General features: G+C 32.9%; 2 protein-coding genes across 4 annotated transcripts in view; one reads left to right on the top strand and one right to left on the bottom strand.

Annotated features, from left to right (window-relative positions):
- LOC113510192 (kinesin-like protein KIF3A) overlaps positions 1–12,686 on the bottom strand; it is a 41,158-nt gene extending 28,472 nt beyond the window's left edge. The window contains exons 1-2 of one of the 2 annotated variants that reach the window (XM_026893641.3): positions 12,527–12,686; positions 9,436–9,648 (exon numbers count right to left, since the gene is read on the bottom strand). In XM_026893641.3, the coding sequence (XP_026749442.1) occupies positions 9,436–9,648; positions 12,527–12,532 (219 nt within the window). In that variant the 5' untranslated portion in view covers positions 12,533–12,686. Of the gene's footprint in view, positions 1–9,435; positions 9,649–12,083; positions 12,235–12,526 lie in introns of those variants that run through there. The other variant, XM_026893642.3, reaches the window with a different exon arrangement.
- Positions 12,687–13,864: 1,178 nt separating this feature from the next.
- LOC113522119 (coiled-coil domain-containing protein 186) overlaps positions 13,865–18,920 on the top strand; it is a 23,054-nt gene continuing 17,998 nt past the window's right edge. The window contains exons 1-3 of one of the 2 annotated variants that reach the window (XM_052897891.1): positions 13,865–15,295; positions 17,028–17,240; positions 18,297–18,416. In XM_052897891.1, the coding sequence (XP_052753851.1) occupies positions 14,153–15,295; positions 17,028–17,240; positions 18,297–18,416 (1,476 nt within the window). In that variant the 5' untranslated portion in view covers positions 13,865–14,152. The remainder of the gene's footprint in view (positions 15,296–17,027; positions 17,241–18,296; positions 18,417–18,920) is intronic. The other variant, XM_052897892.1, reaches the window with a different exon arrangement.

Genomic DNA, 18,920 nt, shown 5'->3' with positions numbered 1-18,920 from the left:
GTATTTTGAATATAAATTTCGAATACAATATTGAACGTGTAAACATGAACATTTTGAATTTAAATTTCGAATACAATATTGAACGTATAAACATGTGTATTTTGAATTTAAATTTCGAATACAATATTGAACGTGTAAACAAGCGTATTTTGAATTTAAATTTCGAATACAACATTGAACTTATAAACACGCGTATTTTGAATTTAAATTTCGAATACAATATTGAACGTATAAACATGTATATTTTGAATCTAAATTTGGAATACAATATTATTAAGCAAGATTCCCAACGCATAGAGAACTATGCAACATAATGTAACGCTGGCGGATGCTACGTAACGCAAGATGTGTTGAGAGTGTTACGCCATCTGTATAACTAGAATATAAGGTTCAACGCAGACGACCGATTATAAATCGGATAAACGTACAAAGTCAAATATCTCACAAAACATACACCCATTAATATTGTTAGGAAAGAATAGGAGAAACCAAGAAAGCAACATTAATATTGTATTATCATCCGTCCGGATCTTGTTTAATTTAATTTATTCAATGTTTGGTTATTATGATTATACAAGTATGAATGTTTGTTTGTTGCATTGCCATTACCCATTGATTACGCACGTGCTTATCGCATACACAGTCTATTTCAACAGACCTTAATGAAAAATAAACATGTTTTAATAAACATTTTTAATTAACACGGAAACTCATTAAATAAAATTAGTAACAAATCGAATTATTCGAACGATTAATCGACTTTTCATTTGTACTAGTATCGGACATCAGCGGACTGTTTTACAATCGGGTCAATTATTCGATTATTTACATTTTCATTAGCTTTTCCAATGAAACTCATTAAATCAAAATTAGTAACAAATCGAATCATTCAATCGATTAATCCAATTTTAACTTCTAGTATCCGACATCAGCGATCTGTTTTAAAATAGGGTCAATTATTCGATTATTTACATTTTCACTACATTTCCCAATAAAACGCATTAAATAAAATTTGTAACAAATCGAATCATTCAATCGATTAATCGGATTTCGATTTGTACTAGCATCAGACATGAGCGGCCTGTTTTATAATCGGATCAATTATTCAATTATTTACATTTTCATTAGATTTTCAATAACACGAAATATAGATAAATAGATTATTACAATTTATTTACATTACTCACAGCACATAAATAACAACAGACATATATAGTCATTCACAGTAAAAAGAGATAAAAGAATGCATATACAAAAAAAAAAAGTAAAATACATAAAAAAGTAAAAAATTTTTCCTTTCACTCGCATGCCACAGTAACAAAATGGTCACAACCCAATTTTGCCCTTAAAAGAGCAAAACACTGATATTCTATTGTGGCCAAGAGTCAGTTCGCTGTATATATTCTTTATTGCACTAAAACATACAATAATAACAAGAAGTTAATAACAATAAAACTGTACGTAACTTTTAACTGTAACATTCAAGTTGATTGGTACACATGTATGACTGTAACTACTAATGAACTGTCAGTTTTTCTCATATATTGGGTTTGCTGGAAGAAATCTCTTTTGGAGATAGGCTCGCCATTGTCCACTATTATGTTTGTTTTTACATTTTAATAACCTTTTGTGTGCAATAAAGAATACGAATACGATTTATTTGTTAATTTTGTGACTAAAATTTTTTTTTTCTTATTATTTTATTTTATACAAAAATCCAGTTTTTAAAAAACCACTTACAATCTAAGTCTCTTATGAATACAGCCAATAACGGATTTTATTTATACAAACAAAAATTTTGATTCCAAAGCGAAGCAAAGTAGGCAAGTTAGAGTGGGTGTAGGCAGAGTAATATAAGCACATGTATGAAAGTTATGTTTTTTTTTATACAACTTAGAATGGCAAACAAGCTGACGGCCCACCTGATGGAAAGTGGTAACCGTCGCCTATAGACATGAGCTGTACCGTGGACATAACAGAGTATACTGTTTCGCCCATGATACCCCCTTTGCGTTGCCATTCCTGAGGACTCAGATGTTATTCCTCTGTACCCTGTAAATTCACGCCATATCCCACCCTTCAAACCGAAACACAACCATGAAAACACAACTGCTTCACGGTAGAAACACGAATGGGACAGAGGTACCCAAGCAATCGACTTTTGTACAAAGTCTCCCTCTGGTAAGTATGTTATGTTTTGAGCTAATCTTTTCCAAGTACACACATTATCAAATTGCGAAATGCTGACAACATGTAAACAGATATGAGCTAACAAGAACGCTGAGCGTAACAACTCAGCGCCGCGAGAAACTGGACGCCGTGGAATTCAACGCCAGCAAAATGTGGAAGTTTTATAGTTGGGAATGTACAAAACATTGATGCTTATATATATATAAATATTTGTCGTGTGCTCCCGGCATAGAATACGCTACCCCTTCCTTTCCAATGGGTGTCGTAACAGGCGACTAAAAGAACTTAACGGTTGGGAGATGAGCAGGAGTGTATGTTAAAACATCTCCAAAGCCTAACTGCGGTTGCCAATCCGTCTGCCAAGCGTGGCAACTACTAACAAATACCCCAAAGGGGAGGCTTATGTCCAGCAGTGGACAGTTAACGGCTGATATGATGACGATGATGAATGTATTAAAATAAACAAGATGGATAAATTTAATAACACAATTTACTAAGTCGAAACTTGGTTAAATATTAAATTCAAGGGATATTACTTGAGAGCGACGTCAAAATAAACACGGGCCTCCCTAAGGACACAATGTCCGCACATTTTAATGGCAGGTAGTCAACTCGGAAATTGTAGAAACAAGAATATTAATTTACATATCATGACGACGTTAAAATGACTGAAAAATGACGTCTGAAACATCAACGACAAATTTTCCAAAAAATATCGAAATTCTACAAATTATGTTAATAGTGTGAGGATGTACGTATGGATGGGCAGTAGCGTCCCTCTTGAAACATCACCAAAGCCTAACTGCGGTTGCCAATCCGTCTGCCAAGCGTGGCAACTACTGGCAAATCCCCCAAAGGGGAGGCTTATGTTCAGCAGTGGACATTTAAAGATATTTAAAAATATTTGAATGTAATTTCAATTCATGTGTATGTAATAATAAATATTTTTTTTTTTATTATTAATAAGATAACAGGGAATTTAAAAGAGTAACCGTTGAGTTTTTTGCGGACTCTTCTCAACAGATAACAAGTTTCCGAACGCTGTATATTAGCTGTAGTATATTAAAAAAAAAACGGTAAAATGATTTGAATTTGTATGAAATACACCTACGTCCTAACATAACAACCAGAGGGAGACTTTGTACAAAAGTCGATTGTTTGGGTACCTCTGTCCCATTCGTGTTTCAACCGTGAAGCAGTTGTGTTTGCATGGCTGTGTTTCGGTTTAAAAGGTGGGATATGGCGTGAATTTACAGGGTACAGAGGAATAACACCTGAGTCCTCAGGAATGGTAACGCATGGGGGTATCATGGGCGAAACAGTATACTCTGTTACGTCCATGGTACTGCTCATGTCTATAGGCGACGGTTACCACTTTCCATCAGGTGGGCCGTCAGCTTGTTTGCCATTTTAAGTGGTATAAAAAAAAACATAACACTAAACGCTTATACTGGATTACGTAACACCGCGGGATAAAGCTAGTGTTATAAATAGGAAAGTTGGAAGTAGTATGTTATACAATAACATTTAAACAAATGAACGGATTTGTACTAAATTTAGTAAACAAACGTGCCATAAAACCTAAATTAACGCATAGGGTACTCTACGGGTATAAATGGCGGCAAACATAAATTGTGTAAAAAAACCGACTTCAATTGTAAGAAACCTAGTTTTGACCGAAAAACTAAACTACACTATCGATTTTGATAAAACTTCTAAAGGAGCGCAATCCATAAATGTATCCTTTCAGACGAAAAAAAAAAATTCCCAATCGGTTTAGAACTAACCGATTTTATAAAAAAAAAAAACAAAAAAAAAAAAACAAGCGTATGAAGAATCTCCTTCTTTGAAAAACCGACTTTATAGCCTGGTAGGAGTCAATATATAAATATTGGCAGCCGCACACATACCAATGGTAGCAGAACTAAACAAATACAAATTAAACAAAAACAAATATATATAACAAGTCAAAAACATTCTAGTTAGAGTATCGACTTAAAAAAGAAGGTGTTTCCTAATTCTATTGTATTTTTTTTTTATGTTCCTCAATTCATAACACTACCATTTGTAAACGGATTGGGTTTTTTTTCTTTTTTTTTTATCTAGAAGGATACTTACAGATTGGTGTCATAGAAATTTTATCGACATTGCTTTAGTAGTTTAGTCTATATATCAAAATAGCAGATTTTATTACAATACTAGCGGCCCGTCCCGGCTTCGCATGGGTGGACATTTTTACATTTTAAAAAGTCGCCATTAAGGATGCACACGCGCGACGAAAGCTTAAAAATGGAGTATCTTCTCCCGTTCTCCCAATTTTTCCCTTCGCTGCTCTGCTCCTATTGATCGTAGCGTGATGAAAAGTATACTATAACCTGCCCAGGAGTATAAAGAATAATTGTACCAAGTTTCGTTAAAATCCGTCGAGTAGTTTTTGTTTCTATAACGAACATACAAACAGACAGATAAAAATTTTACTGATTGCATTTTTGTCATCAGTATCGATCACTAATCACCTGCTGATAGTTATTTTGGAAATATATTTCATGTACAAGATTGACCTCTCTACAGATTTATTATAAGTATAGATATATTTATATTTTTATTGTGGCAATTTTATTTTATATGTCTAACAATAAAATTGAGAAAAAAAGAAATACATTATAATCTTCTATTAGGTACTTCTTCGTTTCTTCCCTTCTCATGGATGCATTACGCAAAACTCACCCACCATTCGACAAGACTGATGCACTGGACGGCGCCAGTCGAGACGAACGGTGGACGAGTGATGCGTTAGTTCTCTTCTCTTCTTCGTATCTTCTTTATTCTTCTTCCCTCTATATATTACAGCAGAATTAGGACAACACGCCTTTTTTTTCTTTTCTATTTAGAGGCTTTTATCCTATAAGGATATGTCAGCCTCATCATACCATAATTTAAAAAAAAATACCTCACACACTTAAAACATTGATACATAAATAAATAATACGTAATATATTAGTAGTCCATTTTGATAAAGGGAATTATTGATACAAAAATATAGTAATTAAAGATTTTGCCATTCCGGAGTGTGGAACGGCGAGTATATTTGAAAATAAACCAATCCCCTGTATTTTAAAACTTAAATTAAGAATACTTTATTGCAGTATAAAATACAGTAGTAATTCTTCAAAAGGGGGATAAAGAGGTTTCTTCAGGGTCGGCAACGCGCGCGTAATGCCTCTGGTATTGCAGGCGTTCATAGGCTACGGTAACCGCTTACCATCAGGTGGGCCGTATGCTTGTTTGCCACCTCAGTGGTATAAAAAAAATACGACTAGTGTGGCCCAACAAAAGGAATCATCGAAATCTGCCCCCTAGATATGTGGCAACCGTTATCGCCGAGACCATGAGATACATAGAACGAGATAACAAAGTCCGATATGTTGTACACATGCGAGCGGTAAACGAAATAGTTTGTTATCAATAAATTCGTTTGTTCTACTGCTAGAGGAGTCGTCTAGGGGGGATAGGGGGGGGGGGGGGGGTTAAGAGTTGACATAGATATTGCTCAATAGTTTGCTTTGTCGTATCTCAACTAATATTGTAGAGAGAAGATTTCATTTGTATGTTTATTTATTTGTAATGAAAGTCGAAAATTACAAAAGCGATTTTAAAAATTCTCTCACCTATAGACAGTTACATTGTCAGCTTGTAATATGTGATAATGGGGGGAAAGGGATTGTTAGTAATGGAGACTGAGAATCCCATTGCTAGCAATATACCCAACCAGGTCGACCTCCTCGCGGTTCCCCCTGGAAACTATCATGGTTAATTCCTGATGAATTCATCATGATGGGCTAACTGGCCTGTTTTCATTCTCATCTATCACCCTTCACTGGTGCTCCGCCAGCGTATCCCGTTAGTGCAGGCGGGGTTACCATACCATTTTCATCCATAAAAAAATATGTGATAATATGTTTTTAATGCGGTTTAGGTCTGTAATTGTTTATTATTATTATTTTTCACTTTATTGCATCATTTATAAAAATAATAAACACAGCAAATTTTAATATGAAGCGACAGAAAAGGCGCGCCTAAACACGTTTAAATTTGGAATTCATAAAAAACCTTAAATAGGTTTTTTATGAATTCCAAATTTAAACTGTGAGAGATTAGGAAGTTACTTTTTTTTTTAAATTTAATATTTTTTTTTTACAATTAAACCACTTTTTCGGCCAGTTACAGCACCGCAGCCAAATACTCGTATGACAAATTAACAAGTACCTAGAATAGAGCGTAACCTCGATGCCCACAGGCGTGAATGGAAACAATGCGACTGTTGTAACCAACTACTTATAACCGTCCGGCGCCGCGTGATGTTATTTTAAAACAAAACTCGACCGAACACTATATTTATTTTGTGGAGATTTTGTAATACAAAACACTGGGTTTAGTTGTATTAATATGGGTTTTCAAGAGAGCTGAGGGCCTACCACGAAATATTTTCCGAAATTTCGGGCACGAACGAAACAGAAATTTGATGTTAAAATTACATAATACATGCCGTTTAAAATTATTAAAAATGTTAAAATATCATTCCTCTGGATTATTAGGATAGGATTTATGATGAACGAAATGTTAAGCTCCATTTACTAGGTCGATTTTGGTACGAACAAAAATACGAAATTAAGCCCAAAAATTCGGATTTTTGTTTCATGAACAAATGACTAAAATTAACTAAATAACATAAAAATGAATCAACAAAATTTGTTGAGAACTGACGATGTACTAGTTGCGTAATATGATTATTGGCAATCGAGGCGGCACGTGGCGATACAAGAGCGAGAAGCGACGACGGTCCTCTCTTTGTCTCGCGAAGCAGCTGTGCTTAGAATGGCTGTTTCGTAGTAGAAATATGAAGAATAAATTCAAAGGGTTTTAATGGATGAAAATGGAATAGTAACGCCGCCTGCGCTAACGGTAATGCTAGAGGGGCACCAGTGAGGGATGTCAGGCAAGTATGAAAGTAGGTCAACAAAAGAATAAAAAAAAAAATAGGTCAGTCGGGCCACTGCGACGAATTCGCCAAGAATTAATCATGACAGATTCCAAAGACAATCGCGTGGAGATCGACCTGACAAGGTATAATGCTAGCAATGGAACCAATACTAAAAATAGCTTCTTCTCTTTGAATGATGAAAGAAGGGTGAGATATTCAAATGAAGAATGAAAGAAAGAAGGAAATATTTTTATTCTAGCAAATTTAGATATCAATATTTTTGAATAGTAATTTTTTCTATTACCATTCAGAACGCAATTTCAGGCAAGAAGAGAGGGCAAATTGAAATTACAGTAAAGAGGCATAACACTTAGTCCTCAATAATGACAATGCATATAAGATATCATTGGCGTCAGCATATTCGAAAGTTCATAAGACAACTGCCACGACTACAATAAAAAAAAAATAAAATTGTGTTCGAAACAAAAAAAAACTAATTCTTTATTTAAAAAATCCAGTTATTTGAATATAAAAATTAAACTACCGAATATCAGATAAGAAAAAAAAAAGAATTTTTCAAATCCGTTCAAGCGTTACCGCGTAATAGAGGAACCTATATAAGAATAAAAAAAATCCGACGAATTCAGAACCTCTTTTTGATACTGGTCGAAAATATGTTGTCAGCCAGTTTGAAATTGCCAATTGCATAAAAAACTATCGGACCATTATCACACCGTGATTAAATTACAGTGAGCATGACTCGTGCTTCTAAGAATGTAGTGTTTCTAGAAGGGCCACCATGGATTACATCCCGTGAGCAGTGCATAGGTGTTCCTTTGTTTTAGGTCAAGATTGCTTGAACAAACAGAGTTGAAACCTAATAGAGGATGTCTGTATATACCATTTAATATTAAAAAAAAAAGTGTTTACAAAAATTTTACTTCAAATGTGACAAAACAACTTATTTTTATTTAAAAACGAAATCATTAAAACAAAATTGACACCAATTTCTATGGGACCAATCTGGAAGTATATCCTTTCAGATAAAAAAAAAATTATCCGAATCGGTTTATAATTGATGGAAATATAAGGTGACAAAGACAAAAAATACATCATACAGAATTAAAACGTTCTCCTTTTCTAAGCCAGTTAAAAATTTTAATAAGGGATATTACTTAATAACAACAATAGAAGTCAAAACACAAATATTTCTATATGTTTGTACGTGTGTTCTGAAATTACACAAAAACTACTGCACCAAATTAGATGCGATTTTCACTATAATATTCATGAAGTTCTTATTTAAAATCCAACGTATATTTCATTTTGATACGTCATCTACAAATGTTCCAATTCATCGGTTTTCCAACTTCTAAATACTAACTGTACGCGAACTTCGAAACTTCGAAAAACAATGCTAATTTAAAATAATATAATAAATAAATAAATAAAAACAGGGCACTTGTTAATTTCTTACGCGACATAAAATACAGTGAAATTCTACATCTACTTTTTAAATTTCTTCTAAAGCCACGGTCTTTAAAGATTTTACATATTTTGTGTCTACACAAGTATTTTTAAAATTAAAACTTTGTAAACTTGAAGTTTCAGCCTCGGCTTATTAATATTAATGAAATTTCGATATTAAATTTAATTATAAACTTTAAATCACCAAGAGGTTTGGACAAGTTCAGTATTTAGAAATTTTTAAGACAATATTTCAAACATGATTAAACTGTATTCTATTAAAATTGTGAATACACAATATATATACAAAAAAAAAAAACACGATTAGATGCAATGTAACTGACGTATTATTAATTAAATGGATATCAACATCTTATAAAAATAAAATTTATTTCTTCAAACTCCATATTGCAAATACTAATAGCTATGGTATAAATCTACTTTTTTTTTTTACTTGACGTATTCAGTTAATAATCTAAAAGTTTTTTTTTAAATAGCATTTAAAACCATAAATTATCAATTAATAAACAAATCTTTTTTTTTATCTGGCAATTCATGCACTAATATACAAAAGTTTTTATTAAATATGCCAAATATAAGAAAAAAGTAGATTTTAAATCAGGTACAACGAGAGTTGGCATACGTCCGGAATTTTCCAAACACATCCGGAATTTTACGAAATTGTTCGGAAATTTTACGAAATTGTCCGGATCTTTTTTGTTCTCTTTTATCTATTAAAACAGCTAATAATTAAAAAGGGAATTTTAAATGTTGAACAATTGTAATGTAAAGATTACCTGAGTGGTGTTACTGTCGAAGACGGCATCGTACGCGTACACGCGCGGCGGCTCCGGCGGGCTCACATTGTTCCTGGTGACCGCTACGGTCTGGTTCACGGGATCTACTGACACGCAGTTGTACGAGCCGTCGAGTTTCTCCCGGGAGTCCATGGGCCGCACCCGGACCACAACGCGTACATTTTCTACAGTCGGCGCACTCAGCTCCGCGTCCTATCATTTATGATAAATAAATATTGTTTTTTATTTATCTTACTTTTTATTTTCTCTATACTTTTGTATTTTATATATAATTAAAAAAAAAATAAAGTTCCGTTTTCCGTTAAGTTGGCAATTAGCTTGTTTGTCATTATCGAAAATAATATTTTTAAGAGAAAACATAATTTTTTTTTGTTTGTAATGTATAAATAAAAATAAAAAAAATACTTAGGCGATTTAAACAAAATCTATTATCCATATATGGAAAGCTATATTCTAAGGGAGTAACATATGCTATATTATAGTTAAGTTTGCTAATAGATACATATCACGAAAATATGGAAGTTAGTTACTTAAAAAATAAAACAGACAAAATGTAATGGGAAGGAATGATTTTTGAACTACTATATAATTTACTAATACAAATTATATAAAAGTCAGTTGTTTTAGACAAAATCTACAACAATATAAAACTAGGTTTGTTTTTGGCAAAGTATAAAGGTAGAGATGTTTTTAGTGAACTAGACAAGAATATTTTAATATTCCTATATATGTATAACATGTTTTATAGGCAAACTGTACTTTTAAGAGTTAAGCTGTTTTTAGTAAACTGTATACAAATATTTTTATATTATTATATATGTACAAGGATTTTTTTTGCCCATTGTACTTTTAAGAGTTAGGCTGTTTTTAGTAAACAGTGTAAGAATAAGACTGTTTTTGGTGAACTATACTTGTAAAACATGGTCTGTTTTTGGCAAACTGTAGAAGAATATAGAAGTATATGCCTTTTTTAGATAAACTATAGTTGTAAGAAATGGGCTGTTTTTAGCAAACTAGAAGAATATAGAAGTATATGATTTTTTTATAAACTATAGTTCTAAGAAATGGGCTGTTTTTAGCAAACTGTAGAAGAATATAGAAGTATATGACTTTGTTTGATAAACTATACTTCTAAGAGTTGGCCTGTTTTTGGCAAACTGTAGAAGAATATAGAAGTATAAGACTTTTTTTGGTAAACTATACTTTTAAGAGTTGGGCTATTTCTGTCAGGCTGTATTAGGGCCAACATTAGAATACAAAAGTACTAGTGATGCACCCTGACTTTGCACAGGTAGATAGAAATATAAATTAGTATTTAAAATAATAGACAAATTTAATATACAATATTACAACTTTCACAGAGATATATGATTTTTTTATAATAATATATAGCCTATATTATTCTTTGATAATATAGTATCCTATAGATAAAAGAACTTTTAATTTTAAATATTTTTTAAGTTTATTACAAACAAACAAAAATACAAAAATCATTTATTTTCTGTTTATTATATTAGTAGTTTTATATAAAAGAATGTTTTTGGTAAAATTTTCACCAAGAATATAAAAGGAGGGTTGATTTTGATTAAGTGTAAGAAAAAGTAAATATAGAAATAGAGATCTTTTATTCTTTTTCTTTTAGAGAATAGAATAGAATGTCTTTCATTTAAGAAAATAATTTAGATACCTTTTAAAAATTAATAGTACTTTTAATTGGAATTCAGCTATGGAATTCACCAATACCTCAGTGTTTTTAGGTATCCCAAGTTAGGGTTGTCAGAAGGCATTTTTTTTTAATATAAAATATTTATGATAGCCATACTCTAATAAATGAACAAAGAAATTGGAAAATAAAATATTTGAATTCTTACTTTGCAATAAATTAGTGTTTAACATTCAAGTTTGCCAATCTATATAAGTAATATATAAATGCATAGTAACAACAACTGTATGGTTGTCAATTTTTCCCCCCAATAAAAAATTCTAATAAATTAACAAAGAAATTGAAAAAAAATATTAATTCTTACTTTGCAATAAGTTAGTGTTTAACATTCAGATTTGCCAACAAGTAATATATAAATGCATAGCAACAACTACTGTATGGTTGTCAATTTTTTCCCCCCAATAAAAAAAAATGTATAACTTCATTTACAGTTAATCTAAAATATATTTAAATATATTTTTTTTTTATTTTATTTAATATTAGTTTAAAAACATATAATCTGAGCTCACTGTTTAAAATAAACAAATAACATGTAATCACCTACAAAGTATATTTAATTTAATTAAGATTGTAACTAGTTATTGACAACCCTATATGTGATGAACAAAGAAAAAATTAATTAGGTTATGCCACACCTTAGATTATTTGTAGTCTATTAAATGTACAATAATATTCTTACACAATGTATTCATTCTGAGAACACTGAACACAATATTAAATAAAAAGAAAAAATAATGGAACAAATATAAAATAGTACAATACCAAAAAAACTCTACTAAGCTAATAAATATTTTATCTTATTTGAAAATCGAATATGTACAATGTTTCATTCAAGGGCATTTTCAAATAGATATGATATATCTATGAAACAACCTTGGCACACATCATAAGTACCAATACGTACCTAGTAATATACAGCAGGGCACCATTACAAGAGACCCGCCCAAAGACAATTTTTTTTTTATTTCACGAATTCACTAAGACAAAGCAATATAACAGTTATTTGAAATTAGAACGTGTACGATAAATGAAACGCTCCGGACGAATGTGCTGATGCTTGGGCTTGCAAGTACAAAACGTGTAGGTACAATAGAAACTACGCACAAGTCAGAATAGGCATTAGGTAGGTGTAAAATGACCCTGAGTGACGAAACATGACTCATATTATTACTAAACGAGTATAACCGAATTAATGTTGAATATTATCCTAATATTACTATATAGATTAATATAAAAAGCAAATGTCGAAATTATTAATTGTTCCAAAGTATTAATAATGAAAGGAAATGATTATGAAATCACTGATACAGCATTTCCGATAACACATCATAAAAATCTGGCACTTACGGGCATTTTGGTGACTCTCTTCGCACTGGATCAGGGGAGCATTTATTTATTGTATCGCACAAAGCAACGTTACGTCTTTTGTTTGCCGAATATTGTAAAAATCAATACCGACGACCTACTTTTCCCGTTTCAATTTCCTTTGAGAGCGAAAATGGTAATGACGTGAGGTTTTCTTCTAAAGTTGCCAGTCATTTGACTGAATGCTGCCATTTCTACCATGATGGATTTTAGGCCGTGCAAATTTGGAGCAAAATTAAATTTAGCAATTGTAATATTCATATTAGATAGTTAATAATAATGAAAGTGTAATTCGCTAGAATTTTAGGCTTTAATAAATTGAAAATCTTACGTAGTTGTTTGACACGTAAAATGTATGACAATTGATAAAATATTCTTCTAATAATAAATCACGACAGCAACAAGGCAGCGGCATAAATACTAGCAATATACCCTGTCAGGTCGATTTCCATACTGTCTTCTTAGACACTATTATGGTTAATCTCTGGCCGATTAGTTTCAATGAGTTAATTTATTTTAAAATTAAAGTTATAGTACTGTAAGCTTGATTGCAATAAAGTATAAATAAATAATTCTCACGTATCATCTTTCACTAGTATGCCACTGCGAACTAATAGCATTTTATTTTGATCTATTTTTATTTATTTATTCTTTATTACATAATAAAACTTTGTACAAGTGGCGAGCTTAATGCCATATGGCATTCTCTATCAGCTAACCATTAGGTAAGAACAGAAAGCGAACAAAATATGTGACATAATTATAGCAACATACTGAAATAATTATAAATTGTAATACATACATAATACACATGTAATATATAAATATTACTTATAATATATATAGTTATTAATATAAATAACAATTATGGTAAATATTATGAGATATAGTAACTATATACCTAAATAAATGAAATTATATTTAAAATTGAATTAATTAAAATTCGGGTATTTGAATAAATTAACTATCGCTTTGTACAGTGAACATTCTAATTAGTATATTATACCTAACATATTAAAATACAATGTAATAAGATAAGTCTGTCAATTTCCAATAAATAATATGGTTTAGTAACAGTATATACTACCTACCATCAGAAAATTGGTCTTTATTTCTAACGTATAATAAATAACTACTAATCCGATAATAATATTTGTAACTGTTAATACCAGAAATGAAAGTGAGTTCTTTATTATGTAAACTATTGCTTCGCATTATTCTAAATAACCTTGAAGATTTAATTTCATTTGTATGATGTTTAATTCGAATTGAACATTATAAAATTATTTAAATAAATTTTATAATACTTTCTGGCTGAGTTCAATTTTGATATACAATAATTAAGTGATTTGGATTGAAGAGGGGAAAAAATGGTTTATTAGCTCTTATAAATAAACTAGTAAAATTTGTTATGTCAAAACAGACAGATGTCAATGTCAAACATCAAGTCATAATAATAAGACGCGTCAAATTGTCAAAAATTGTGTTACAGATGTTTATTTTCATTAAAATAAAATATTAATCCAATAATACATTAATGTCTTTTATTTTTCGTTAACATAAAAATAAAATATTCTATCTCATAATTAGCTATGATAAAGTTATAAAATGTCTTTTCAAGGCGAAGAAACTATTGTCCATATTGACAACGATCTATCGAAGGAAAATAATTCTTTGTGCGAATTAACTAGTGACTCGGGGATCGAGACCCTTGATTCGTGTTCTGCGGCATTTCCTATATCGTCCGACTCGGAGATCTCACCCATCAAACACTTTGAGGAAGCGCCACACGTTAACAGTTCTGAAGTGGTAACTTCTCGTCCAGAAAATGAAAGTGGTACATCACTATCGATTCCGGTTACTAATTCTCCTTTCGACAGTGAAATTATCAACGTAATGGGCCATGACAAGTCGCTGTTCCATGAAAATGTCGAAACTGAAATCTCATCAACAGTAAATGAAAATTATGATCTTTGTAAAAACCATATCCCACACTCGAATATAGACGATTTAGGAACACAGCCAGAGAGTAACTTGAATACTAGCATTTTAGCCACTTCCTCGTCCAGTTTAAATGAGCAAAAGACAGCATTGAATAATAATTCAACTATATGTAAGTCACCTCTTAGTAAAAGTGTTGAAAACATATCAACAGTTGAACATCAAGCTGAACTGAACACGGAAAAGATTTTAGCCGAGTTTACAAATAAGAAAAGTAAAGTTGGAGCTGTACAGAAGATTCCAGAAACATCCATAAATCAAAATGTAGATGTTAAGTACCCAAGAATACCTAAAGAAATATTATCACAAGATCTTGGAAGTATCGTTAAAAATGTACACGGAATATTTTCATCTGTCAGCGGTAGTCTAAAAAGTGCATACAATAGTACACAAAGAGTTGCCGTATCGAAACCTGTACCTAAAAATTTGAAACCATTAACAAATGGTAAAGTTATGAATGAGATTTTCGAAGATGAAATATCAGAAGAGAAACCTTACGAGAATGGAGTGGATAAAGTAAATGAAAATGATGTAACAAATGTTACTACGAATTCATCAGACCAGGGTACAATCGATGCAGAGAGTGATACGAAGAGAGATTTGTTGAGGTTACAAGTGGAGTCCCTAGAGAGAGTACTAGGGGAGCAGAGGAGAGAGAATGCTGCACTCAGAGATAGGCTGAAGCAGCAACTGGATGAGATACAGGAGAAAGATCAGATGTTTAAGGACTTTGAAATTAAACTAGATTTGGTGAGTATACACATGATTTTTTTAAATTGAGGGCATTATTTAAGGTCATCTAGGGGCTTCCATCTGAAGACTTCAGTGTATTTCAGAAGTTTTTATGACAAATCCTTTACTGTGCAAGCTATTAGACTATGGAATAGTCTACCAAGGTCTATACAAAGTATAAATACCTACCTAGTTTTAAAATATAAGTTAAAATGCACATTTATATATTCATATTACTGTGACATAACTCTATATGTATGAACGGTGTGGACTGCCGTACGGTGAGCGTGGACTGTAGGGGTGTTGGTTCAGGCTGGAGTGAAACACAGCGATTACTATTCTGAAGCCTCCGGTACCGTCTGAAGAGAGTATTTTTTCTTCTTGTCCTATTTCTTCTCGAGTGTAGTGCGTCGCTGCTCGGAAGCGAATGCCGCTCGACGGGAGGCGGCCTATCTTTATACCCGCCCGCTCGCACGATAACATTTCTAACTCGCGTTAGCGAATCTGTGCGAGCGGGACGGGGCGAGAGTGAAAGAGACGCGTATCTCTTTAGAAGGTACCATATAGCGTCTATTTATTTATTACAATTTGCTTTAGTTCTATTTATTTTTACGATTTCTATTTCTATTCGCAGGTAATAATGACAACGCACAAAGAATACTTTATTTAACTTACACTATAGGTATCTTAAATCTATGTAAAATCTATATAAAATAACAGTATACAAAAACGATTAAACTAGGGACTTAACAACTAACTATAAACATTGCTATAAATATCGCTATAATTACACATGTACAATAATGTCGCGAACAATGTATTTAAAAAAAAATAACAGAATTGGTGCCTCCAGTCAAACTGTTTATAATTTCTCTTCTCCATCCAAAGGTTGCCTGGAAGAGATCATTCTTAAGTGATAAAGCCACCCACTGTTTTCTCAGTGTCATATTTTCTTTCATACATACATATCTGTCACGCCTGTCTCCCATTAGGGTAGACAGAAACAACGCAAAATGCTTCGATTCAAACAAACTTCTTTCGCTTCTTCCACATTTATCAATCTTTTCATACACACTCACCAGTTACGGGTACTTTTAATTTGGCCCTTCTTCAGCACATCACCTATTTGGTCAGCATATGTCCGTCTAGGGCGGCCCCTACCGACATCTCCATTAATTTTCTTCGATAAATCTCTTTTGTAATTCTTCTTTTATCCATCCTCTCCAAATGGCCAAACTAACGCAACATTCCTTTTTCTTACAATTATTTATATTTTTTTATTGTTTGTATTTGTAATAAATTTACTATTTATTTATTTACCATTATTATATTTTGATGCATTATAATGGAATGGTATCCCTATCTGCACTATCAGCTGGCAGGGTATCAGTAAAGAATGATAGATGACAATAAAATAGATAGATCATGGGCGAAACAGTATACTCTGTTATGTCCATGGTACTGCTTATGTCTATAGGTGACAGTTACCACTTCCCATCAGGTGGGCCATCAGCTTGTTTGCCATTCTAAGTTGTTTAAAAAAAAAAGTAGATCAGTTGGTCCAAAATGACGAATTCAATGAGAATTAACCATGACAATTTCCAGGGGAAACCATATGGAGGTTGATGTAAAAGAGTATATAGTTTTACACTCAGTAAGTAATGGGGCTATTAGACCCCATGACTAACAAATTCTGTCTAATGCAACTAGTTGTCTATGTCAGCCCATAAATATGTATCATTGTCGACAGATGAACAAGCGTGTGGACCAAGCAGAACGTGAGAAAGACGCAGCGGTGATGCGGTACGCGAGCGTCGAATGTGCGGCTATTGAGGCGAAGCGAGCTGCCGAGAAGGCGACGCAGGCCGAGCGGGCTGCGGCGACAGAGGTGGAACTACTCAATGGCAAGCTCAAGTCCGCACATAGCGAGAAACAGAGGATCTGTCAGCTGTATGATGACAAGGTATTTTTTTTCTTGTAAAACACTAGTCCTCTGAAAATATTGCCATTTCTGAAAATGCCATGTGGGGGTGAAACGATCATGGGTGTCACAGTATATTCTGTGATCACAGTATATCTGTAACAATCACCTATGGATATGAGTACCATGAGTTGTATCTATAAGCAATTGTTACAGTTTTACATTGGGTAGTTTCTAAGCTCATTTGCTATTCCTTTATGTAAAAAAAAATTATTGGATGAAAATAAATGGTAATTTCACCTGCACTATTTAGAAGTCCATATGTCTGGTTAGACTCCGAGCAGCGGTCTATTAATATTCCAGAAGATACCTCGTTTAGAGGTGAAACACGTATCGCAACATGTGCGTGGACCGAATAACGGTCGGAGATTCATGACTAGTATGGAAGGTTGTAGAATTTCTACTAATAATAATTGTATTGTAAAATTTTCATTGTACATACATTTATATCGGATACATTAAAAGATTTAATATACAATGGCGGACTTATTCCATAATCTCTTACAGTCAACCTTTGAGAAACTGAAAGGAAATAAAAATAATTTCTAATCGACTAACCAGTAATCAATTAGAAAATTGAAAAATGAATAAACGAACGAAAACTATTGTTTCCTTCAAAGAATGATATAGATAATACATATATGTTTATCTATCTATCCTATTTAAGAGCTGCGCTCTTTTTAGTTGAGCTCTTGCCAGTCACGACGATTTTTTGACTCCAAACTTTCCTTCGATCTACCTGATGCAACTACGCCTTGCTCTCCCACTTCCCTTCCTTCCTTCTATCTTCTATTATAATGTTTTTATATTAATATGTACATAAATAAAATGAATAATTAAATACGTAAACTTATTTAAATAAAAACAAGATAAAGAGGCGACAATGAGCGGCCTTATCGCTATATAGCGATCACTTCCAGGCAACCTTAGGATGGAGAGGAATAATTAAAGTTGTATCTATGTCCTGTTTAAATTAGTTTTGAAAATTGACAAAAAATGTGGCATTAAGAGCTCTCTTAAATGTTTGTTCACTTCTAGTGCCATGAATTAGCGACCAGCGAGCGGGAAATGGCGAAAATAAGAGAAGAAACGCGCGAGCTGGAGGGACGACTCAAGTGGACACAGAGCAAGCTACGCGTCGAGATGGATGCTTATAAGGTATTCATTTTTTTATATAACAAACTAGCGACCCACCCCGACTTCGCACGGGTGCAATATTTGATTTTGTGACCTCTAAACTGTTCAACAAGTTTAAGGCTGGTGTATTGGCGTGTGTGAAAGTACTGCGCTAATGTACTCTAAGATTTTAAAATGATTGGCCAATTTGATGTACCCGCGTTTATATAGTTTCTCGTGCGCCTCTCACCTCCGCGCTTACTATTTTATATTCACATATGGGGTCAGCTAAGCCGTTGCACGTCGACCCATCTTGATCTTTTGTGCTTCCCCCTGCCTTATACCATCATTTCATAGATCCTTTGTGTTACCCTAACAATATCCCGCGGTTTAAGATATCTGCAGTCCCCTGGCTTTGGATAAACCGTTCCCAGTAGCCTCATACGCATGCTCGCTAACGAATCACAGTTGCCCGCGCTTACTACACTCGCGCGGCCAGCGATAACGCAATAACTTTCCCGGCTTAGTGTTTTTATTTCGCTTTAC

This window comes from Galleria mellonella, unplaced genomic scaffold (assembly GCF_026898425.1).
Source record: "Galleria mellonella isolate WM207_F2 unplaced genomic scaffold, CSIRO_AGI_GalMel_v1 utg121, whole genome shotgun sequence".
Taxonomy (NCBI): domain Eukaryota; kingdom Metazoa; phylum Arthropoda; class Insecta; order Lepidoptera; family Pyralidae; genus Galleria; species Galleria mellonella.
The sequence above is the reverse complement of the archived record's forward strand: the minus strand, read 5'-3'. Positions and strand labels throughout refer to the sequence as shown.